General features: G+C 38.7%; 2 protein-coding genes across 6 annotated transcripts in view; one reads left to right on the top strand and one right to left on the bottom strand.

Annotated features, from left to right (window-relative positions):
• FERRY3 (FERRY endosomal RAB5 effector complex subunit 3) overlaps nucleotides 1–10,066 on the bottom strand; it is a 47,007-nt gene extending 36,941 nt beyond the window's left edge. For 2 of the 4 annotated variants that reach the window (XM_025995385.2, XM_072766184.1), the window contains exons 1-3: nucleotides 9,953–10,061; nucleotides 7,969–8,163; nucleotides 5,959–6,104 (exon numbers count right to left, since the gene is read on the bottom strand). In XM_025995385.2, coding sequence (XP_025851170.2) covers nucleotides 5,959–6,104; nucleotides 7,969–8,146 — 324 coding nt within the window. In that variant the 5' untranslated portion in view covers nucleotides 8,147–8,163; nucleotides 9,953–10,061. Of the gene's footprint in view, nucleotides 1–5,958; nucleotides 6,105–7,968; nucleotides 8,164–9,952 lie in introns of all 4 variants that reach the window. The other 2 variants (XM_025995384.2, XM_072766185.1) reach the window with 2 other exon arrangements.
• A 240-nt stretch (nucleotides 10,067–10,306) lies between these two features.
• RAD51AP1 (RAD51 associated protein 1) overlaps nucleotides 10,307–25,975 on the top strand; it is a 37,679-nt gene continuing 22,010 nt past the window's right edge. For both annotated transcript variants that reach the window (XM_025995382.2, XM_072766207.1), the window contains exons 1-4: nucleotides 10,307–10,487; nucleotides 13,351–13,400; nucleotides 22,321–22,462; nucleotides 24,836–24,945. In XM_025995382.2, coding sequence (XP_025851167.1) covers nucleotides 10,471–10,487; nucleotides 13,351–13,400; nucleotides 22,321–22,462; nucleotides 24,836–24,945 — 319 coding nt within the window. In that variant the 5' untranslated portion in view covers nucleotides 10,307–10,470. The remainder of the gene's footprint in view (nucleotides 10,488–13,350; nucleotides 13,401–22,320; nucleotides 22,463–24,835; nucleotides 24,946–25,975) is intronic.

Below are 25,975 nucleotides of genomic sequence, written 5' to 3'. Positions count from 1 at the left end.
GGGAGCCACCATTCCCTCAGTTGTCTAAGCCAGAAATCTGAGCCAAGTAATCTTTTATCTTTGAGTCTCAGCTTAAATATTACCACCTTAGAGAAGAGTTCTTTAATTCCATATAAATTAGGTTCTCCCAACCCATATCTTCCCCTTCATGGTTCTCTAGGATGGCACTCATTTCCTTAGTAACATTTTGAAAATTATAATTTATGTACTTATTAACTGTTTCTTTTTTTTTCATTACCATTACGTGGGAATAAGGATCAGATTTGATATTATGTTGATATATCCTCAGTGCCTAGCACAGGGTCAACACACAGTGTTTGCTGAATAAACAAATATATGAATGGAAAGTTATCTTCTCTTTATCTCTACTATCATTACTCTAGACTAAGCTTTCATCATTTCTTCCCTAACTACAATAGTCTTCTAACTTATTCCAATATTTCTCCCTTGCAGGATAAACTTTTCACACTGATGCACTGAACTGTTCCTGAAGCGCAAATATGATAATCCTCTTACTCTGCTAAACTTTTTAAAAAAATATTGTATTTATTCATACAGAGAATACACAGAGAGGGTAGAGAGAGAGTGAGAGAGAGAGAGAGAGAGAGAGAGAAAGGCAGAGACACAGGCAGAGGGAGAAGGAGGCTCCATGCAGAGAGCCCGACATGGGACTCAATCTGGGGTCTACAGGATCATGCCCTGGGCTGAAGGCAGCGCTAAACTGCGACTCAATCTGGGGTCTCCAGGATCATGCCCTGGGCTGAAGGCAGCGCTAAACTGCTGAGCCACCCTCGATGCCCTGCTAAACTTTTTTTTTTTTAATGATTTTATTTATCTATTCATGGGGGGAGGGGGTGGGGAAGAGGCACAGGCAGAGGGAGAAGCAAGCTCCATGCAGGGAGCCCGATGTGGGACTCGATCCAGGGTCCTCAGGATCAAACCGCGGGCTGCAGGCGGCGCTAAACCGCTGCGCCACTGGGGCTGCCCAACTCTTTTAAAGCTGCTCATTACCTTTGGCATAAATTCAAAACCCAAGATGGTGTGCAAGACTCTTTCTTGGCCATTCTGAACTTCTTTCAGTTCTTCTAATGTGTCATGGGCTCTCTCACCTTACTCTTTGCCTAGGATATTCTTTCTATACTCTCCCACCATATACCTTTCACCTATTTCCAACTAATCTTTCAGGTCTCAACTCAATTTTTCTTTCCTGGAGGAAGCTTTCCTGACATATTCTAGACTAAAATAGGTGCACCTACTCTGTACTCTCCTAGCACTCTATCTCATATCATAGCACTTATCACATTCCACTGCATTTAATTTTAAATATCTGTCTGCTGTCAGTCTGTATACTCTGAAGGTAAGAACTGTGTCTATTTTGTTTTTGCTTATCCCAAGTGCCTAACATAATATCTGATATCTAACAGAAGCTCAGTACACATTTGATGAATGGATGAATACAAAGAGACTTGAGAAGAGAATACTGAAATGGAAGGTTATGGCACCAACGAAAATAAATAGCCAACTTCACAATTTTGCCAACAACTGGCTCCATTTGTCTTTCCTTAACTATCCAAGCCTCTTCTCATTATTTTAAAAAATTAATGCCATAGCAAAAGATACAGCAATGATTAGAAAGAACTACATAAGATTCTTAGAGGCTGGAAACAGAACAAGATGCCTAGAAATAGCTTCTATGACAGTCAACAAAAAAAGGAAACAGAGAAGAAAACAGAATTACTCCACACAGTAGGGATTACGAGTCATAGACACTTTAATAGGCCATCAGAACCTGCCATACGAGGCAAGTACATCCATTAAAGTACACAATGGTCCTCCATATGGAAGTTCCTTATGCAACAGCAACGTACACCTCTGCAGGGATGGGACAGACCATCCTCCCTTGTAGCCATGTCTCACTGTATCACCTAAAGGTATAATCACTTATATTTATAATGATTATTCAGGGTCTTCAAAGTTAGAACTGAATTTTATATACTGTGTTTAAGAAAGCAAGCAAATGTGTACTACAATCTTTATTTAAAAAATCTTTTAAGTTTATTTATTTTTTAGTAATCTAGATCAGAGGTGCACAACTCCTCCTACTGAGCCAGCCAGGAGCTCCTATACTATATTTTTAAAAGACCTTCGTTAAAAGGTGGTTAAGGCAAAAGATTCACAATTTAAATATATTAGCATCTGAAATATCTAATAAGTCCATTTATAGTAAATGGAGCTCATTCCTTCATAACCAGGGTAATTGGTACTACTGTAAACATTATGCTATTTCAACTTTTTACTTATGGCTCAGTTATTCTCTGGTTGCTGAAATACTGTTTATTCATATACTACAGCGATACGTTAGCCCCCTTCTGTTCCATCCTCTACTCCATTCTGCTTCCACTATCACGGTCAGCTGCTCATCATACTTGGATTCTTTTAATCACAATCCAGCAGCTTCTAATCTCTGCCAGCTCTTTGGCGATCTGAAACATAGCTTCCTTTTCTATTTTAATTTCTTCTTTTTAGTCACCTATTTCTACATTTCTTGAACTTGTACTAGCTGTTTGGCTTTTATAATTTACGCAGCCAGTGGCAGCCCAAATACATCCAAGTGGGTATAACAATATTTGAGTCCTTTCAGTTATTTTCCTGACAGCCAATATTTCCTTTTTTTACTGTTAGAATTAGCTTCTTTGTTCTTTCTTTCCTTAATTCTTTAAAAACAAACAAGCAACTATACTTCTAGAATCCTGGCATTGCTAGAAAGCTGAACTCAATGTAACAAGAGGTGCTATGTATCTACTAAATTTGCAGAGGGTGAGGACAGAGTATTTGCTCAATTGAGGCTTGTTGATTTTAATTCACTATAAATCTGTACTCATGATTAAATAACTAAGTATAAAGTGTTCTTAGTTTTATTAATATTACTCCTATTACTATTGTTGTAATCATTAATCTGGTAGATAGTCAAATTCCTATTTTTAGAATGTATAATGTACAAAAGAATAAGGAAAACCATAAATTAATATGATAATAATTTTTTATGATAATATAAACACTTGTGCATTTATTGACCTAACATCTGGGAAGTTTTCTCTTTGGTTATACAAAATTAGGGGTGAGAAGAGGTTCTGCTTCCAGATTTTGTATCAAAACAACAGCAATCCTATAAGAGGGATTGACTGCTTTTTACAAGAACTCTTGACCACTCTTCTTCCCTCAACTTCTCTACATGCTCCCATTTACCCTGATCCCAACACTGATTGCACAGTGTTATTGGCTACAGATTTGTCTCTTTCTACTAGATTATAAGCTCCTTGAAGGCAGACTTATTATCGTTAGCTGTGTACCCAACCCATTTTAGATATACAGAATGTATTGCTTGAATAAATTCAGTGGAATTATTCTTTTACTATATCTTATAGCTTTATTCCCTTTTATCAGCAGAAAGATTAGGTTTCTTTAAATAGTAATTATTACAGGCATATCTTTTTTAATGCAACAATTGAAAAAAAAACTGAAAAAAAATGCAACAACTGTATTCTTAGCATTTAAGATAATACATGTAAATAGCGTCATCTTTTAAACATACTAGGAAACCTTAATGGGCATGAAGCAAACTGCTTTGAACAACAAAATATGACCCCACAAAATTGATCTTCAAACTCTTATAGGCCAAGTTGCTTAAAGTGGGATGTAATTCACTCATGATAGTCTGCAATTATTGAATTTGTCTGTTTATGTAGTTTTGTTTCTGGCTCTCTAACTAAAATGTAAATTTCATCTTGTGTCTGTCTGTCTTGCTCACTGTTTTATGTCCAGTACCTGGCATGTAGTAGATTTTCAACATCAATTTAATCTTATCAATTCTGAGATGCATATTTTTTTTTTTTTTACAACTCAGAGAAATCAGAATGCATCTTGTGAACCAACTCCTGGTTTTGTTGATCTGTTCCACAGTTGTTCTGGTCTCAATTTCATTGAGTTCTGCTCGAATCTTTATTAACTCTTCTTCTGCTGGGTGTAGGATCTATTTGCTATTTTTTCTCTAGCTCCTTTAGGTGTAAGGTTAGCTTTTGTATTTGAGTTCTTTCCAGTTTTTGGATGGATGATTGTATTGTGATGTATTTCCCCCTCAGGATTGCTTTTGCTGTATCCCAAAGATTTTCACTGGTTGTATCTTCATTCTCATCAATATTACTCAGCCATTAGAAACGACAAATACCCACCATTTGCTTCGACATGGATGGAGCTCTGAGGGTATTTATTATGCTGAGTGAAATAAGTCAATCAGAGAAGGACAAACATTATATGGTCTCATTCATTTGGGGAATATAAAAAATAGTGAAAGGAAATAAAGGGGAAAGGAGAAAAAATGAGTGGGAAATATCATAAAGGGAGACAGATCATGGGAAACAAACTGGGGGTGGTGGAAGGGGAGGTGGATGGGGGGTGGGGGTGACTGGGTGACAGGCACTGAGGTGGGCACTTGACGGGATGAGCACTGGGTGTTATTCTATATGTTGACAAATTGAACACCAATAAAAAACAAATTGATAAAAAAAGAAACAAACAAACAAAAAGAATGCATCTTATACTGATGGCAGCTTGGTATTCTATTACTGCTTAATTGGTAGTAGTGTTCTATCTCTGTAGTAAATAATGATGTGTGCTATGACCAAAGGCATCTTAGATTTTATAAAATAAGATGTAATAATTTAAATGGGAAAATGATAACATTATGTAACTATAAAAATAATAGTAAGGGGGCACCTGGATGGGTTGAGGGACTCTTAATTTCAGCTCAAATCATGATCTCAGGGTCGTGAGATTGAGCCCCATTTTGGGCTCTGCACTGAATTTGCAGCCTGCTTAAGATTCTCTCTCTTCCTCTGCCCTCTTGTCCTCTACTCATCCTCTCTCTCAAAAAAAAGGCAATAACAATAGTGAGGATAAGAGGACAAAACTGGAGGGTATGATGCTGAGTGAAATAAGTCAATTGGAGAAGGACAAACATTTTATGGTCTCATTCATTTGGGGAATATAAGAATTAGTGAAAGGGAATAAAGGGAAAAGAGAGAAAATGAGTGAAAATATCAGTGAGGGTGACAAAACATGAGAGACACCTAACTCTGGGAAACGAACAAGGGGTAGTGGAAAGGGAGGTGGGCGGGGGGTTGGGGTGATTGGGTGATGGGCACTGAGGGAGGCACTTGGTGGGATGAGCACTGGGTGTTATACTATATGTTGGCAAATTGAACTCCAATAAAAAAAAAATAAAAAAAAAAGTAAGAGGACAAAAGTAAAAGCTTAAAATGGGCACCTGAGTGGCTCAGCCAGTGAAGCATCTGTATTCAGCTCAGCTTGTAATTTCTCCTGGGATTGAGCCCCGATTGGGGTCCCTGCTTAAAGGGGAGTCTGCTTCTCCCTTTGCTACCCTCCCTTCCCAGCTTGTGCATGTGTGCACTCTGTCTCTCAGATAAATAAATAAAATCTTTAACAACAACAAAAAAAGTAAAAGCTTAAAATGAACTACTGTTAGTTTAAGATTGCCAGATAAAATACAGGTCACCTGGTTAAATTAGAATTTCAGATAAGAAAAAAATAAACGTTACTGTAGGTAACATATAGTATGTGGGATATACTTACACTAAAAAAATTATTCATTCTTTGAGATTTGGATGCCCTGTATTTTAAATTATTAAATCTGCCGACCTTTGCCTGTTAGAAATAGAAGTAGCTCCTCTTTTACAAAGACATTACATAAAGTGTTTGGTGTTCATCCTAACATAAGAATGAGGCACACGAACATCAATATAGATCATATATCATGGAATAACGTCTTGTATGTGGAGAAAAAAAGATTCCACAACTGTTTCAGTATTACTTTTACCAATTTAAAAGCTTTATCAAAGCCCAGAATATCTCTGAAATTTACAATCTGATCTATTTTCTTACCTCAGCATAAGCTTTGGCCCATGAACTGGCCAGCTGATGTAAATCTACTTCACCCGATTTCACAGCTTCCAGGGATGCCTCGGCGTCTCTGTCATAATCTCTTAGAGATTCTTCTTCTATAAACTGGCTCAGAGCTTCTTTTAAGTCTGTAACAGGGACAATATATGCCAACATCAGCAAAATCCCAATATAAACAAGGAATGTTTTACCTGCATAAGCATTCCAATGTGAAATTTTATCAAACCTGTATGCTGAACAAATGTCTAAAGACAATAAAATTAGTGTGGGGATCATTTGACTAGTTTCACAATTATTTTTATTTATTACTACAGGCTATTGCATTGAGAATGGTCAAAATTCTTAACTCTTATGTATAACCTTGACACTAAAAACATTACTTTCTTGAATCTGATTCTTCAGTTTGAAACTAATCAGGTAAAAGCACATAAAGAAAAATCTACAGATTTTGAGGGTCTGAAGATTACTGTATTTAAATGAAAAAGTTTCCTATATATAGAGTTACATTCTTTGAGTTTGAAAGAGAAATTGGATGATTAGCATATTAAAGTGGAATTGGGATGATCTATAATTCCAGCTTTAGAGACACTACTTAGAGATGATATAATGGAAATAGTACAGGGATAGAAATCAGGATACTTGTGTTTTGGTTTTGGCTCTGTCACTATGTTTGTAACTTTAGATCAGTGGTTCTCAATTTTTAGCATGCATCAGAATTCCCTGGAGAGCTTACTGTAATAGATTGCCACCCTCAGAGTGTCTGATTCTGAAAGAATGGGGTGAGGCCCAAGAATGTGCATTTCTAACAAGGTTCCAGGTGATGCTGTAGCATCTGATCAAGGAATAACCTCTGGGAACCACTGCCTTAGGCAAACAATTTAACTTTTCAGTGTATCAGTTTTCTTATTTATATAATGAGATTGTATTAAAAAGTTCCTAGATTCCCTTATAACTGTTTCTATGATCCAACATATTCTTTTTTAAAAAATATTTTATTAATTTATTCATGAGAGACAGAGAGACGCAGAGACATAGGCAGAGGGAGAAGCAGGCTCCCTGCAGGGACCCCGATGTGAGACTGGATCCCGGGACTTCAGGATCATGCCCTGAGCTGAAGGCAGATGCTCAACTGCTGAGCCACCCAGGTGTCCTGATCCAACATATTCTTAGCTTAAAATGTTTTTCTCATCTGTGAGATAGAACATATAGACCTTTTAAAAATGATTTAATACAGATGACCTTATGGAATTCCTTTAGGTAAGCAAAAATTATTCAAAGATTAGTACTCCTTCTCTTCTATGACATCTCAGGAATTGAGGACCAGATCATTAAAAGGGCAATGTACTTAGCAATACAATTCTATAATATCATAATTAGTGATAGTTGAAATGGATCTACCCAACTAAATTAAGAGATTAGGTGTTCTAACCCAAACTTTGTAACTAATTTTTCATCATATAAATTAATTTTCATATATTTACTTATTTTTAATTTTTTTTAAAGTAGGTTCCACAGCCAGCATGGAGCCCAACATGGGGCTTGAACTCATAACCCTGAGATCAAGACCTGAGCTGAGATCAGGAGTCAGACACTTAACCAAATGAGTCACCCCCATGCCCCTATAAATCAAATTTTATAAAAAATTGCCTAATAAACAACTATAACGGTTACAGAAAAAACAACACTCAATAAAACAAAGGCCTGGGGAATCTTTTTCTTATTGGAAGCAGTTAAAGTTTTCTAATATGAGATGTCTAAGGAAAGAGACTATCAGAAATCAGTCCTCAGGGCACCTCAGTGGCTCAGCTAGTTAAATGTCTGCGTCTTGATTTTGGCTAAGGTCATGATCTCACGGGTCATGAGATCAAGGCCTGTGTTGGGGTTTGTGCTCAGCAGGGAGTCAGCGTGAAGATTCTCCCCCTCTACTCCTCCCCACCACTCTCCCTCTCTCTAAAATAAATACATAAATCTTTTTTAAAAATCACTTCTCACCTTTTTCTATAAAGCATGGTAAACTGTGCAGCAGCATCAGACGCCCGTGTAAATGACTGGCATTTTCTTGAACAGGAAATTTGAGAGGCACCTTCAGTTCTAAGCACTGACTTCCTACTTTGAATTTATACACAAATTCCCTCTCTCTGTTGCAGAATCTTTCTATGCTTTTCTTCATCTTCTTTGGCAGGATTTCTATAGAACAAACAAACAAACAAAACCCCAGCTGGTTATAAGTCCATAAAAATCATAGTGTCTCATCATTGTTGTACCACTTCTAAGAAAATGTTCCATCACTTGGTAATTTTGTTTGCATGACTGGGAGCTAATTATTCTAGGCTTTCCTATCCTTAGCCCTGTATTTTCACCTTCATGAAGAAAATGAAGTGCTTCTTTTTTTTTTTTTTATGAAAAAAATTTTCTTTTAAACTTCACTTAGAAAAAAACAACAACATCATCATACCCATAAAGTACTTTGCATTCCTAGGCAGAGTTCTCAAGAACAGAGAGAGAACATGAGAAGAGCAGAGAAGATTCTTAGGAGGACATGAATGGGTGGAAAGATATAAAGGCTATGAAATAACTGGTGAATACAAAGTCAAAGAAATAGATCCGGGACCAAGAAGTGATCTCGAAGATCCTAGATGTTGTGAACATGAGATCTTATTGGACATGGATGGAAGAAAGATGGTGTTGGAAAGATTTCCATGTGGGAAAAAGACATACAAAAAAGGACAGGATATCCCCAAAGGTAAATTGGACACTTTTCAAAAAAGAAGAAAATCTGGCTACAAAAAGTAAGAATTGATATCAATTAAGGATTTATTTACCAGCTTCCTCACTGGACTCCATCTCCATGCTTTTCATCATCAAATCAGTTTTCACAGTATTCTCTATGCTGAAGTTACAGTAATCTTTCCAAAGAGCTTGTCTGATTATATTGCATCTGCTTAAAGCCTTTTGATCATATTCCATTGCTCTCGGGACAAAATTCAAACCCCTTGACCCAGTGTACAATGCTTCTGTCTGTATTTCGAGGCCTCCCTCCCAACACCTACACTCCTCAACACCCCAACACACAAACCATTTTCCAGGCAAAAACCTTTCTTTCCACTTCCAACCTTTTTGAATGCTTTTTCTTTGCCTAGAGCAGCACTCTTACTGCTTTTCTTTCCTTGGATAACAACCACTCAGGTTCTTCAGGTAGATGGGCATAGATGGGCACCGGGGAGTCTTTTAATTTGTGGGATTGTCATAAGGATTAATAGAATGACAGATATGAAACGTCTGACAAAAAAGATGATCAATAGATGAAAACTAGTAATAATAAAAGAAGTTCTCTAAGAACTTAATAAAAAAATCGCAGATTGCTGATTGAGTACACATGATGAAGACAAAAGCAGTAAAGGAACACCGTAAAAGGGGACTGAAACGTATGGATAAATAGGTTTATGATCTAATCTTGTTTAGATTCAATATTTCCGATCAACAAAAGCCATTAGCTCCGGTTTCAAACGGTTCAAGATTTAAATTTATTGTCTGAAGCTTTAGTTCCCTCTCCCCACTTTTTTTTTTTTTTAGCAGGGGTGAAATTATTATTATTTTTTTAAATTTATGATAGTCACAGAGAGAGAGAGAGGCAGAGACACAGGCAGAGGGAGAAGCAGGCTCCATGCACCGGGAGCCCGACGTGGGATTCGATCCCGGGTCTCCAGGATCGCGCCCTGGGCCAAAGGCAGGCGCCAAACCGCTGCGCCACCCAGGGATCCCGCAGGGGTGAAATTAAGAAAGGTTTCCCAGGCAAACTTGGGACGGGAAGAGGAGAGAGCGGGACAGAACTGCCGCCGCCAACAGGGTGCGGGTTCTGCGCGCAGGAGGGAGAGGGCAGGCTACCAGCGCGAGAAACTCCAGCCGAGGGAGAACACCCGCTCCATTAGGCGGGTTCGGTCTGAACGGGCTTCCTCGCTTTCGGTTCTGGGCTCACCTTCCCCGGTTCCGAAGCCCCGAGCCGGCTGCACACTCGGAGCTGTCAAGGAGCTGCGGCGCAGGGAACATCAGCTGACTTACTCACCCATCTGTGGGCTGTAAAACCTGCTTCAGCAGATTCGCCCTTACCTTTTCCTCGGTAGAAAATTCCTCGGTCTCAGTGCCCCCTTTTTCCATAATGCCCCAATTTAATCATTTAAAAATGTAAAAAAAGGTGTATTTCTACTGTTATTATGAATCTCAGAGAAGGCGTAAAAAAAAAAAATTCACTGTCGTGGCGAAAGTTGCAGCGGCAAAGCACAGACTCGGCTTTGGGAGAACGGATGCGGAAGGGCAGTGCCTTGGGCACGGCATCTTCTCAGAGCGCATGCGCAGCTGCCGGGATGGCTGGTAATCATTGGAAGGCTGGGGGCTGGGGGCGGGCCGCTTCTGGGTCTGGTTTTGCGCGGGAATTGAAACCGCCGCTCCTGCCAACAAGAACTTGGAAGCTGCGAATTTTCCGTCGCGGAGGCGACCATGGTGCGTCCTGTGAGGTGAGTAGTTCATGACAGCAGCGAGGACGGGGAGAAAAGGCAGGAAGAAGGTGTAGGGAGCTTCGTCTGCGCACGATTGGGCGGAAAGGGCCGGGTAGAGCCGAGGGTAGCGCGGCTGGGACGGGGTGGACGGTTTCTGGGAAGCCCTCGGGTCTCCACCGAGAGTCGCGAATCCGCAGAAGCATCCGCGCACCAGCCCTTCCTTCTCTTTGCCTCCCGTCACAGCTATTGCGGAGTCTTTGACCCGCTCCATTGAAATAAGCCCTGGTCGTGTTAGCATTCGAATGGCGCTTTACATTTCACCGAGCTCCTACTTAGGTGTCATTTCAAATTTTTTTTCTTTTTTTTTTTTTTTAGCAGTTTAGGTATCCCTATTTTTTTAAATTTTTATTTATTTATGATAGGCACACAGTGAGAGAGAGAGAGAGGCAGAGACACAGGCAGAGGGAGAAGCAGGCTCCATGCACCGGGAGCCCGACGTGGGACTCGATCCTGGGTCTCCAGGATCGCGCCCTGGGCCAAAGGCAGGCGCCAAACCGCTGCGCCACCCAGGGATCCCCGGTATCCCTATTTTTAATCTGTTTAGAGTACTAGGCATAAAGGCCAAGTTAGCCGAGTCGCACAGCTACTGAGTGGCAGGATAGCGCACCTCAATCATCGGCCCCGGATCCCTCTGCTTTCCGTTATACCATTTGAAACCATTCTTGTGCTTAACCACGGTGGAGTGCTACGGAGGCCTAGAGTCAGCCATTCATGGGGAAAGCTACTCCGTGTATATACCTCTGTACGGTGCTAGTGGTGACTAGTTACATCCTGGTCAAGGGTGCCGTGAGGGGCCGCAAGGAAATACTGCAAAGTGATAGAGAGTGAGCAGAAGGAGAGCCTTACTTTAAAAAGTGTCGTTAGGGTGTGCCTCTCTGCAAAGGTAATACGTGATCTGAGACATGAATCCTGAGAGGGAGCTTGCCAGGGAAAATCTGGCTCTGAGCTTGACTGTTCGAGAAACTGGAAGAAGGCCACTAAAGCTGTAGCATTAGCAAGCAGTGGGAGGAATTGTAGCGGATTAGGGCAAATAGGCAGGGGCCAGAGTAGGGAGGACCTTGTAGGCTTTAGGAGGAGGGAAGCTGGACAGAGCTCCTGCCAGTTTGGATTTTATCCTACGTACAATGGGAAGTCAACGGAGAGTTTTAAGTAGAGCAGACAGCCCTAATTTTGGTTTTATAAAATTCACTGGCTCCTGGTGGAGAAAGAATGGAAGATGGGGTAACAAGAATGGGAACAGGGAAACCGCCTTATCATTTGGGTAGTGGGTTGGAATAGAGTCTTACCAGTGGACATGGAATGGGGCAGATGAATTTGGGATGTATTTTGGAGATACTGCTGACAGACCTTGCTGATGAAGTGAATGTGGAGGTAAGGGAGAAAAAGAATCAAGGATGACTTCACAGTATTTTTAGCCTGAGCTACTTGAATGGATGATCTTTGTACTAACCGAGGTGGGGAAGACTAAGAAAGGAAATAGATTCAGGAGATGTGGGGGATCAGAAGTCCCATTTTGAGCACATGAAGTCTGAAATTTATTTTAAACACCCAAGTAGCAAAGACATAATCCCCTTGTCTGCAATAGCAGTTGTCAAAATACTGCAGACCCTTAGGGTTCCTGAAACCCTCTAGCCAAGAAAAAAAAAAAAAGAGAGAGCCAGTTTCCCTTAAGAATGTGATGTTGATGAAGCAGTAAGAAATCTCATATTCATTATAGCTCAACTGTTGAGCATACTTCTTTTTAAAGTTTTTATTATATTTTACAATTATTCAGTTTCAGTTTTTAAAGGGGTTTTCATATTTTATTCAGCTTTCAAATTCTTTAAAGAGTAGGAGAGTAACAAGAGTACTCTTCATTTGAATATTCCATATAAGGAAATGAAATGTAAAACATAAACTACTTCTACAGTGGTTGTCTTCAGAAAAAGCACTTGTGAGATTGAGTTGGGAACTGACCTCTTTTTTCATAGAACACCATTCTGCTTGAAAGAACAACTGGCCTACTAGGTTATTCACACTTGGGTACTTGGCAGAGGGTAGAAAAGAAAACCACATTTAACGCCTAGAGGAAGGGAGAAGAAAGTGAGTTTATTTTCTCCAGTTTAAATATCACTTTCTTTTTTCTTTTTTTTTAAGATTTTATTTATTTATTTGAGAGAGAGAGAGCACGAGCAGGGGGAGAGGCAGAGAGAGAGAGAGAGAGAGAGAGAGAGGGAGAAGCAGGCTCCCTGCCCTGGGGCTCAATCCCAAGACCCTGGAATCATGACCTGAGCTGGACACTTAATGGCCTGAGCCACCCAGGCATGCCAAATATCACTTTCTTCTAATGGCTCTCTAAAGTAATAGATTTGTTTCAGGTGGTAGGTACAAAGTCATTCATCATTGTTTCAGTGTCTATTCCATAAAGAACTTTGGTATTGTGGGGAGAGAAAAAAAAGAGAGGAAAATAGCTTTCAGTTTGTTCAAGTTTATAATCTTTAATAGGACGACAGAATGCACATACAAAACAAGAGAATACATAAACAGGAATTTATAAATGCCCCACAGCAATTGAACCGTATGTCAACTGTGTTAATGATGTTGATTACTTTTACTTTGATGGTTATCTGAATTCATTTTTTTATCAGGTGTATCAAGTAAAGTTGTGATTATTTCAGCTAATGCTAACTTCCTACTATAAAATCCAACTTTTGTTTCAAATTTAAGTATTCTTAAGAGGATTGAAGCACATTTTCCTTTACTCAAGACTGTGAATAGTCTTAAAGACTGGAGGTGAGAAATTGGCATTTGTGTAATTAAAAAATTTCTCTCTTGGTCATAGGCATAAGAAACCAGTCAGTTACTCACAGTTTGAGAACTCTGACAGCGACGGTAAGTAGAGATTTGTATTTTTGCTTTAAAATTTTGGAAATTTATTCTCTCAGAGTTTCTCAGAAATTTAGTTTCTCAGAGTTCCATGTAGAACTCTTACCTTGAACATATTGCCCAATTGTATATGAGTTAGGGCTAAAAAAAATCCTGTAAGCATTTGGGATGATTATGGTGATAATTAAACTGACAAGAATTATGTATGTAAGTGATAAACGAACAGGGCCAGGTGAAATGGCTCTTTAGATCTAAGCTATTCCAGGTTTCTGTTTCTCATGGTAGGCTTTGTCTCCTCCTCTCCCTTTACCTAAGAAGGAAAACATTGTCTTTTGAAACACAGATGTGTTACAGATTATAATGTGAAATCCCCAATAATTGTACAATAAAAGAAGACCTTACATACCACATTTTCTTTATCTAGTTATCACTCAGTGGACATTCGGGCTCTTCCATAATTTGACTATTGTAAATAATGCTGCTATAAACATTGGGGTGCATGTATCCTTTCGAATTAGTATTTTTGTATCCTTGGGTAAATACCTGCTAATGCAATTGCTGGATTATATATTACTCAGCCATAAAGAAGAATGAAATTTTACCATCTGCAACGACATGGATAGAGCTAGAGAGTATTATGCTATGTGAAATAAGTCAGAGAAAGACAAATACCATATGATCTCACTTATATGTGGAATTTAAGAAACAGAACAGCTGAATGTGGCAGAGGGAATGGGGGCGAGAGGCAAACCAAGAAATAGACTTAACTATAGAGAGCAAACTGATGATTACCAGAGCAAGGGTAGGAGAGGAGATGGGTGAAATAGGTGATGGGGAATAAGGAGGGTAGCACTTGTGATGCAGACTGAATGTTGTATATAAGTGTTGAGTCACTAAATTCTAATAAAGTAATATACTGTATATTAACTAACAGGAATTTATTTATTTATTTTTTTTGTTTTTATTGAAGTTCGATTTGCCAACATATAGTATAACACCCAGTACTCATCCCATCAAGTGCCCTTCACCCAGTTACTCCAACCCCCCACCCGCCTCCCCTTCCACTACCCCTTGTTCGTTTCCCAGAGTTAGGAGTCTCTCATGTTCTGTCACCCTCTCTGATTTTTCCCATTCAGTTCCTCTCCTTTCCCCTTTAATTCCGCTCACTATTATATTCCCTATATGTATGAGTGAAACCATATGATGATTGTCCTTCTCTGATTGACTTACTTCACTCAGCAAAATACCCTCCAGTTCTATCCACATCAAAGCAAATGGTGGGTGTTTATCGTTTCTAATGGCTGAGTAATATTCCATTGTATACATAGACCACATCTTCTTTATCCATTCGTCTGTCGAAGGACATCAAGGCTCCTCCCACAGTTTGGCTATTATGGACATTGCTGCTATAAACATTGGGGTGCAGGTGTCCTGCCGATTCACTGCATCTGTATCTTTTGGGTAAATCCCTAGCAGTGCAATTGCTGGGTCGTAGGGAAGTTCTATTTTTAACTCCTTGAGGAACCTCCACACAGTTTTCTAGAGTGGCTGTACCACTTCACATTCCCAGCAACAGGGCAAGAGGGTCCCCTTTCTCCACATCCTCTGCAACATTTGTTGTTTCCTGCCTTGTTACTTTTCCCCATTCTCGCTGGGGTGAGGTGGTATCTCATTGTGGTTTTGATTTGTATTTCCCTGATGGCAAGTGATGCGGAGCATCTTCTCATGTGCTAGTTGGCCATGTGTATGTCTTTGGTGAAATTTCTGTTCATGTCTTCTGCCCATTTCGTGATTGGATTTGTTTCTTTCTTGGGAGTTGAGTTTAATAAGTTCTTTATAGATCTTGAATACTAGCCCTTTATCTATATGTCATTTGCAAATGTCTTTTCCCATTCTGTAGGTTGTCTTTTAGTTTTGTTAACTGTTTCTTTTGTTGTGTAGAAGCTTTTTATCCTGATTAATTCCCACTAGTTCATTTTTGCTCTTGTTTCCCTTGCCTTTATGGATGTATCTTGCAAGAAGTTACTTTGGCCGAGTTCAAAAAGGGTGTTGCCTGTGTTCTCCTCTGGATTCTGATGGATTCTTGTCTCACATTTAGATCTTTCATCCATTTTGAGTTTATCTTTGTGTCTGGTATAAGAGAATGGTCTAGTTTCATTCTTCTGCATATGGATGTCCAATTTTCCCAGCACCGTTTATTGAAGAGACTGTCCTTTTCCCAGTGGATAGTCTTCCCTGCTTTGTTGAATATTAGCTGATCATAAAGTTGAGGGTCCACTTCTGGATTCTCTATTCTGTTCCATTGATCTATGTGTCTATTTTTGTGCCGGTACCACAATATCTTGATGACTACAGCTTTGTAGTACAACCTGAAATCTGGCATTGTGATGCCCCGGCTCTGGTTTTCTTTTTCAATATTCCTCTGGCTATTTGGGGTCTTTTCTGATTCCACACAAATCTTAAGATGATTTGTTCCAACTCTCCAAAGAAAATTCACGGTATTTTGGTAGGGATTGCATTAAAAGTGTAAATTGCCCTGGGTAGCATAAACATTTCACAATATTTATTCTTCCAATCCATGAGCATGGAATATTTTTCCATCTCTTTGTATCTTCCTCGATTTCTTTCAGAAGTTTTCTGTAGCTTTTAGGGTATAGATTCTTTATCTCTTTGGTTGGGTTTATTCCTAGGTATCTTATGGTTTTGGGTGCAATTGTAAATGGGATCGATTTCCTTAATTTCTCTTTTTTCTGCCTCATCGTTAGTATATTGAATTTGGAATGCCACTGATTTCTGGGCATTGATTTTTGTATCCTGCCACCTTGCTGAATTGCTGTATGAGTTCTAGCAATCTTGGGGTGGAGTCTTTTGGGTTTTCTATGTACAGTATCATGTCATCTGAAGAGGAAGAGTTTGACTTCTTTGCCAATTTGAATGCCTTTTATTTCTTTTTGTTGTCTGATTGCTGAGGCTAGGACTTCCAGTACTATGTTGACTAACAGTGGTGAGAGTGGATATTCCTGTCGTGTTTCTGATCTTAGGGGAAAGGCTCCCAGTGTTTCCCCATTGAGAATGATATTTGCTGTGGGCTTTTCATAGATGACTTGTAAGATGCTGAGGAATGGTCCCTTTATTCCTACACTCTGAAGAGTTTTGATCAGGAACGGATGCTGTATTTTGTCAAATGCTTTCTCTGCATCTATTGAGAGGATCATATGGTTCTTGTTTTTCTGATATGATGTTGTTGTTGCTGATATGATGAATCACATTGATTGTTTTACGAGTATTGAACCAGCCTTGCGTCCTGGGGATAAATCCTACTTGGTCATGGTGAATAATCTTAATGTACTCTTGGATCCTATTGGCTAGTATCTTGTTGAGAATTTTTGCATCTGTGTTCCTCAGGGATATTGGTCTATAATTCTCCTTTTTTGTGGGATCTTTGTCTGGTTTTGGAATTAAGGTGATGCTGACCTCATAGAACGAGTTTGGTAGTACTCCATCTCTTTCTATCTTTCCAAACAGCTTTAGTAGAATAGGTATGGTTTCTTCTTTAAACATTTGATAGAATTCCCCAGGGAAGCCATCTGGTCTTGGACTTTTGTGTCTTGGGAGGTTTTTGATGACTGCTTCAATTTCCTCCCTGGTTATTGGCCTGTTCGGGTTTTGTGTTTCTTCCTGTTCCAGTTTTGGTAGTTTCTGGTTTTCCAGAAATGCGTCCATTTCTTCTAGATTGCCTAATTTATTGGCGTATATCTGCTCATAATATATATTTTTTTAAGATTTATTTATTTATTCAGAGAGAGCAAAAGAGAGGCAGAGACACAGACAGAGGGAGAAGCAGGCTCCATGCAGGGAGCCCAACGTGGGACTCAATCCTGGGTCTCCAGGATCACACCCGGGCTGCAGGCGGCGCTAAACCGCTGCACTACCGGGGCTGCCCTCATAATATGTTTTTAAAATCGTTTGTATTTCCTTGGTATTGATGGTGATCTCTCCTTTCTCATGCGTGATTTTATTAATTTGAGTCTTTTTTCTTTTTAATAAGGCTAGCTAATATTTTATCTATCTTATTAATTCTTTCAAAGATCCAGCTCCTGATTTGGTTGATCTATTCTACAGTTCTTCTAGTCTCTATTTCATTGGGTTCTGCTCGGATCTCTCTTCTTCTGCTTGGTGTAAGTTTTATTTGCTGTTCTTTCTCCAATCCTTTAGGTACGAGGTTAGCTTGTGTATTTGAGTTTTTTCTAATTTTTTTGAGAGAGGTTTGTATTGCGATTTATTTCCCTCTTAGGACAGCTTTTGCTGTATCCCAAAGATTTTGAATGGTTGTATCTTCATTTTCATTAGTTTCCATGAATCTTTTTAATTCTCTAATTTCCTGGTTGACCCATTCGTCTTTTAGTAGGATGCTCTTTAGCCTCCACATGTTTGAGTTTCTTCCAATTTCTTCTTGTGATTGAATTCTAGTTTTAAGGCATTGTGGTCTGAAAATATGCAGGGGACTATCCCAATCTTTTGGTATTGGTTGAGACCTGATTTGTGACCCAGTATGTGGTGTATTCTAGAGAAAGTTCCATGTTCACTTTGAAGAATGTGTATTCAGTTGCGTTCGGATGGAAAGTTCTGTGTATATCTGTGAAATCTATTTGGTCCAGTGTATCATTTAAGGCTCTTAGTTTCTTTGGAGATGTTGTGCTTAGAAGATCTGTCATTTGCAGAAAGTGCCATGTTGAAGTTTCCTACTATTAGTGTATTATTATCTAAGTATGTCTTAACTTTGGTTATTAATTGATTGATATACCTGGCAGCTCCCTCATTAGGGGCATAAATATTCGTGATTGTTAGGTCTTCTTGTTGGATAGAACCTTTAAGTATAATATAGTGTCCCTCTTCATGTCTTACTACAGTCTTTGGTATAAACTTTAATTTATCTGATATGAGGATTGCTACCCCAGTTTTCTTTTGAGGACCAATTGAATGGTAAATGTTTCTCCACCCCCTCAATTTCAGGCTGGAGATGTCCTTAGGTCTAAAATGAGTCTCTCGTAGACAGCATATAGATGGGTCTAGCTTTTTTATCCAGTCTGATGTCTGTGTCTTTGGATGGGATTATTTAGCCCATTCACGTTCAGAGTAACTATTGAAAGATATGAATTTAGTATCGCTGTATTACCTATTCAGTCCCTGTTTTTGTGGATTGTTTCTTTGGGCTCCCTCTTTCTTTTACAGGGTCCCCCTTGATATTTCTTGCAGAGCTGGTTTGGTGGTCGCATATTCTTTCAGTTTCTGCCTATCCTGGAAGCTCTTTATCTCTCCTTCTATTCTGAATGACAGCCTTGCTGGATAAAGTATTCTTGGCTGCATGTTCTTCTCATTTAGTACCCTGAATATATCCTGCCAGCCCTTTCTGGCCTTCCAGGTCTCTGTGGAAAGGTCTGCTGTTAATCTGATATTTCTCCCCATATAAGTTAGGGATCTCTTGTCTCCCACTGTTTTAAGAATTTTCTCTTTATCTTTGAAATTTGCAAGTTTCACTATTAAATGTTGAGGTGTTAAACGGTTTTTATTGATTTTGGGGGGGGTCTTCTCTATCTCTTGCATCTAAATGCCTGTTTCCTTCCCCAATTAGGGAAGTTCTCAGCTATGATTTGTTCAAATATACTTTGTGGGCCAGTCTCTCTCAACCTCTTCTGGAATCCCAGTTATATGTATATTCTTCCTTCTCAAGCTATCATTTATTTCCCTAAGCCTTTCCTCATGGGCTCTTAATTGTTTTTCTCTTTTTTCCTCAGCTTCATATCTGTTTTTCATTTTGGCCTGAATAGATCTCAATTATGCGTAACGAAGTCTCTAGCATCCTTTATGTTTTTTTTTCCAGAGCCACCAATAGCTTTATAATTGTACTTCTGAATTGAATTTGTGACATCATATTGAAATCCAATTTCTGTAACTCTGTGGCAGAGAGTACTGTTTCCAGTTCTTAATTTTTTGGTGAATTCTTCCTTCTAGTCATTTTGTCCAGTGCAGAGTGGCTGTATGAGTGGGCTGAGTCAAAAATATCAACCACGACCTAAGTAAAATATACCCTAGGTGATTCTGAAGAGTCAGAGACCAGAAAATAAAGAACAGAACAAAATTAAACAAAAGGAACACTAAAGTTGAAAAACAAATTTTAAAACATAGTAAAAATCAAAAGCCAAAAATCAAAAACAAAGAAGAGAAAAAAGAAAGAAAACAAAGAAAAAGAGGAAACAGAAAAAAAGGGGGAATGGTAGTGTGAAGAAGTAGTAGAGGAGAGAGAGTGCAGTCTGCCCGAGGGGTCCTAGAGAGTGATCCTCTTGGTTCTGAGTGTATTTTATTGTGTATGTTAGAAGATGCTCAATCCCAGAGTTATATAAGCCAGCAATACTTATAGAAAGCCCCAACGTTGACCACCAAAACATAAACAAGATAAAAGAGGGGGCAGAATGAGACAGAAGAGAGAATATAATCTCACAGAATGAACCAACATGCTATTATTCCACTTGGTTCTGGGTATATGTTCATTGTGTTTTAGAAGGTATTAACTTCTACCATTGAAAAACAAAATGTGGCAGAAAAAACAAAAACACAAAAACCCATGTCTTGTCTATCAACCAAAATTAAATTGAATACATTGAAGGGAATCCAGAAGTGGAAAATATATCTAAGACATTTAATTGTATAAATATGAAAATCAAAAAGGAATAAAGTTAAAAATGAAGAACTGGCAAAATATTTAAGGTGGGAAAAGAGAAAAAATATTGGAGATTTTCAGTCTGATATAAAAATGAGTCATAATGGAAAAAGGGAAAAAAAAAAAGAAAAAAGGGACCCTACTATTTTCCCTTGGTTCTGGAGCTTTCCAGTGCTGCTTTGTCAATAAACTTGCAATTCCCTTCCAGCAGTTCTTCTTGGGGAGGGGTCTGCTGTGTTGATTCTCAGGTGTGTGTTCCTGGGTGGAGATGCCCTGTCGCCGCCAGGTGCTGGACTTAGTGTGAGCTGTTTATCCTGTGAGGCTTTGTTCCGTGGTGGCCTCGCCCCTCCTAGGCACAGGGTGAAACAAAGAGGAAAAACGACAACGCTGTGGCCAGATTTCAAGCTCTGGAGTCGAGCTCCCCCCCCCCGAGTAACCACAGTCTCCCAGTCTGCACTGGCCTACATGCTCCTTGGGGCAGGCACAGGTGCACTGGTCTTCACAGCTTGCGAGGCGCCTAGTGTCAGGAGAGTTCTTGCTTTCCTGTGCCCTGCCTGCTTCTGTCTGTCTCAGTGGGAATACAGGATCGCTGGCTTTGTCCACTTGGGCATCCTGGGATCCGAGACCCTCTGCCAGTGGACCCGTGCTCCCGGGGACCGCCTCTTCCAAAGGGAATGGGGCACAGCCACCCCCTTTCCGGAGCCAGCCCACCTAACCAACTGGCTTCTCCCAAGTACCCCAGAAGCTGGCGGCACTCCAGCCCTTTACAGATATTGGACTGCGCTTTGCAGTGAGCTTTCCCCCGGGTGCCCCTCCTCTTATAGTGACTCTGGGAGTCTTGAGGCTTCACTGCGTCTCCTGCAGTTCAGCACGATTTCCCTCCTAAGCACTTTTCCATCAGGGAAAAAACTCTGGCGGCGGGGATTTTTAAAGTTTCTGCTTCTCCAGGGCTGGGCTTTCCTGCCCTGAAGGCTTTTGCCTCTCTGCTTTAGCCTGGCTACTTGCAGTTCCCCTCCCCCAGTTAATTCTTTTTTATTTTTACTTTTGCCTTCGTACCTTGTTAGAAGCAAAGACTTTTCTCTCTGTAGCATTCCAGCTGTTCAGGTCGAATTCATAGGTGTTTAGGATGTTTTGAAAGTTATCTGGGTAAGTTTGTGAGGCCAAGTGAGTTGAGGACCCCTACGCTTCCACCATCTTGCCCCTCCCTCATCTAATAGGAATTTAAACAAAAACTTGGAAGAAAAAAAAGCAAGACCTTGAAGAAAGGTATACTCTATTGGGTTATGTATTTTTTTTTTTTTTTTTTTTTGTCTCTGCTATTAGGGAACTTTGGTCAGAAAGTGTGAGAAACATTTAGTTAAAAAAATATATATTTAAAGATTTTATTTACTCATGAGAGATACAGAGAGGCACAGGCATAGGCAGAGGGAGAAGTGGGGGGCCTGATGTAGGACTTGATCCCAGGACCGTGGGATCATGACCTGAGCCAAAGGCAGACACACAACCACTGATCCACCCCGGTGCCCCTCCATTATGTTTTAATGTAGGTTTTGTATTTCTCAGACCACCAGAGCTTTCTGTGAGTTAAATGTTTAGTTATCTGAGGTACGAGGAACCTAATTCTTGCACTGGACTCAACCATAAGTGCGTCTAAGATTTGGGACAAATATTGACTCAAACTTGTAGCTTTTTATTACTGTCATCAGTAGGTCAGCAGATTTTTATAAATTGCCAATTGTGTTCTAGACATTATGAAGTGGAGGTGTGGGGCAAGGCACAGGTTATCATATTCCTATATGAGAAAGCTTGAAAAAGACAACATGTATTAATGAATACTGATGCTGCAATTAAGATTACATGTGCCTGGAAATTATGTACACATGTGTCATGCATGAGTGTCAAAGCTACAGCAGCAGTTTTGTGTTAGATGTCAATGGAACTGTATTAGTTTTTTAGTGAATTGTCTTTACTAGACTTGATAGTTTAATAAATAAAAGCCACTAAAACAAAGTTGAAAAGCATGAGCGGAAATAATACAAACAATATGCCAACATTTTTTACATTGTGGTGTTAAACAATTTTCTTAATGTTTAAAACTTGAACACATACTGTAATGAATTTCAACTGCTCAGAAAATGTTTTTATTTATTTCTTACTTAGGAAAAGCAATTTCATATATCCTTTTATTTTTGATTCACATATAAATAGATGACTTTGTTTCTGCAACTGCACCTTTAAATAAGAAACCCCGAACAACACCAAAGGAGCTAAAACTAGAAACAAGGAAACCTAAACTGAAGAATCTCCAGAAGGAAGATATCCCAGCACAAGAGAAAACTCCTAAAAAAAGGTGAGAGGTAAGACATACAGTAAATATACAGTAGATATGTTAATTTAAGAGAGACAGATTCAAACTCTTGGCTTAAATTATTACTTGAGCAGAGTCATAGGTATTATTTATTTAGTGCATGTAGAAGAATAGGAATGTACCATTATTAATCCCCTTCTGACTTCCTGCCTTAAAAAAATTCACAAACATGTAAGGAAATAATCATTTCAGTATTAAGACAATCGTAAGATAATCATAATTACAAAGTTTAGGAGTTACAGCTTAATTTTATAGGAATCTGTACCTGTCTTGAAGTCCTCAAATCTTATAAGACCACTTTTTAAAAATCACATTTCTAAGGATAGTTTTATAAAAATTAAAACCCATGAATTTTTATGCAGATAAAAGATACTTCCTCTTTATATTGTTGAGACTTGTCCAGCACTGAGTGGGTCCTATAGCTTGTAGACATATCCTGGATTTCCATTAGTTAGTACCAAGAGAGAAGAGAGAATGAGGGAAGGAAGGGAAGGAAGTCCCAAGTGGCCCCAAACCTGTATTATGGAGAGGAGATGGGCAGATGGGGAGTGTTAACAAATGGAACATGGGGCATGATATGGTTCAGCATGATATGATATGCTGCGGGTATTAGAAAAGTTCATTAACCTAGAGCGATTTACCCTGTGTTCTGCTCTTTACCTTTTTCTCTTATTTTCATTTTTGTTTTTGAGCTTCTTATTCGACATTTCAAACACAGTGAAAAAAATAACCTATAGATGGGAGAGAATATTTGCCAATCATATAATTAATGAGGGATTTGTATTCAGAATATATAAAGAACTCTTACAGCTCAACAATAAAAAGACTAATAACCCAATTTACAAAATGGGCAAAGGATTTGAGTAGACATTTCTCCAGAGAAGATCTACAAATGGCTAATAAGCACATAAAAAATGCTTGTCATCCTTAGCCATCAGGGAAGTACAAATCAAAATCATGGTAAGATGGTACTTCACACCCATTGGGATGGCCATAATCTAAAAGACAGACAATAACTAGTGTAAAGAGGAAATGGAGAAATTGGAACTCTCATACATTGTTGCTGGGAATGTAAAATGGTGCAGCCACATTGGAAAGCAGAGTTAGCAGTTCTCAAAATGTTAAACACTGAATTATTCATGACCCAGCCTATTATATATCCAGGAGAAATGAAAACATATACCCACAGAAAAACTTGGACGTGAAGGTTCACAGCATTATTCATAATAGCCAAAAAATGGAAGCATCCTAAATATCCATCCACTGGTGAATAGGAATAAATAAAATGTCTGTCTATATGCTGGAATATTTTCAGCAATGAAAAGAAGTACTGATGATATATGCTACAAGATGGATGAACCTTGAAAACATGCTGAGCAAAAGCAGCCAAACATAAAAGGCCATGTGTATGATTCCACTAATATGAAATGTCTAGAATAGATGAGTCCATAGAAAGTAGATTAGTGGTTTCCAGGTGTTGGAAGGGGGAAGCAGGGCGTGACTGCTAATGGATATAGGGTTTCTTTTTGGGGTGATGAAAATACTCTGAAGTTAGATAGCAGTGACGATTTCTCAACTCTAAATATACTAAAGACTGCTGAATTGTAGCTTTAAAAGGGTGAGTTTTATGCTATATGAATTATATCTCAATAGAACTTTTGTTTTTTAAAAAATAGTAAATCTTGAAAGATACATCTCAATATTTTATCCTTTATGTAACCTTTTTCTTTTTAATCTTTGATTTCTTTTCTCAAGTACCATAGTGCTTTTGACCACTGCAATATGAAACATAATAATCTACATGTGTAGGATAATTATTCGTGTGTCTTATTTCCCTACATTCATTAATTGCAGACACCTTGAGGGTACTTTTAGTATTCTATCCAATGTTGTGTCGCATACACAGTAAGTACCTGGTGACAAATTTGTTAAAGTCAAGATGAGGAGGAACAGATTTGTTAAAAGCCATTTTAGTAGAAGAGCTATAATACTTGTCTAAGGAGGTATAAGTGAGTTCGGGGAAGATTCCTAAGTGGATTTTTGAGCCAAGCCTTTATAATAGGTTGAGCAGGTGCTTGGAATTGGTAGTGAGGATTGGCATTATACAGAAAGGGAACAGTTTTTACAATGGCACTTGCTGCTTCTCTTTTAAATCTCTTATGCTAAATGCAACATGACATTACTACATATTTAGCAGTGTTGTCATTAAAGTCAATTATGATCATGATTACAATTTAAAAGCATTTTTGTGAGGTTAGCAGCTCTTAAATAGTAATTCAGGAAAATCACAGATTTTGCTATTTGGTCGAGATTGGCATTTTTAAAAACTCATTTTTATTTGTGTGTTTACCTCAGGATGGCTTTAGATGACAAGCTCTACCAGCGAGACTTAGAAGTCGCACTAGCTTTATCAGTGAAGGAACTTCCAACAGTCACCATTGATGTGGAAGAGGCTCAAGATAAAAGTAATTTTATTTTCCATGTATTTATCTTTATGTCCTTATTGTTTTCATAATCATTTCTCTGGGTGAGCCTTTACAGAGGAAAAGAATAAAATTTTAAAACTTTGGATAACAAATGGAATACTTTGCAGAGGGCACAATTAGATTCAGTTGCTTATTCTGCTGCATAAATCTCATACACACACACACACACACACACACACATACATCTCTGCTTAACACTTAAACTTGTGGTCATGGACTATGAGCTTGGATTTTTGTGTATAGTGGGGATTTAATCTCTTGATCAAATGAATTTATCTATACAATCATAACAATCCAACTATTTTCTCTCAAAATTCGAATCAGTTAAACATGACCTGTTGATGGTAATTTTTATTATTTATAGGAGTTAAAGATTCTAGTTTGGTTAGCCATCTCAGTGGAAGTAAGAGATGTGTGACTTCTGGACTTCTCTGGGTTTTTCTCCTTTGATTTGTCTGCCACCTGTGCAGCAGATGGCAGAGGCAGAAATCATTATTCCTGGAAAAGATACTGAAACTGTTAAAATACCTTTTTGATGAAACAAAACAGTTTCAAAAGGACTTAACTTATGATGGAGGATAATTTTTAGCTCATTAGCTTATTTAGGGGTATAGATGTTTAAGTCAGTATTGCCTTCTTTTTGGAAATGAATGAGACTCTCTTGATTAGGGAGCCATTTAGTAATTGGGAAATCAAGGAAACATAAAAACAATTGTTTTATATCCAAAAATTGAGGAAATGAAATCCATCTTTCTCTTTTAAGGGATGGTAAAATACATAGCAGAATTTCCTTGGAAATATCACTTTTCATAGATGAATGTACTTTATAGTAATGAGATTTAATAGTACCAATTATTGTGACTAAAAGTCCTCTTGAAATACTTTAGATCATTTTAAGGTTATTATAATGATTGAAGAGGCTTTGTTAGTAAGAGTGTGTATCTGCCTACACAGAAATGACAGTTAATATTTATTGACTGTTTCCTGTGTGCTGGGCAATAAGCAGTTC

Source organism: Vulpes vulpes, chromosome 8, assembly GCF_048418805.1.
Source record: "Vulpes vulpes isolate BD-2025 chromosome 8, VulVul3, whole genome shotgun sequence".
NCBI classification, from domain to species: Eukaryota; Metazoa; Chordata; class Mammalia; order Carnivora; family Canidae; genus Vulpes; species Vulpes vulpes.
Note: the sequence above shows the minus strand (reverse complement) of the source record. Positions and strands in the feature narration are given on the sequence as shown.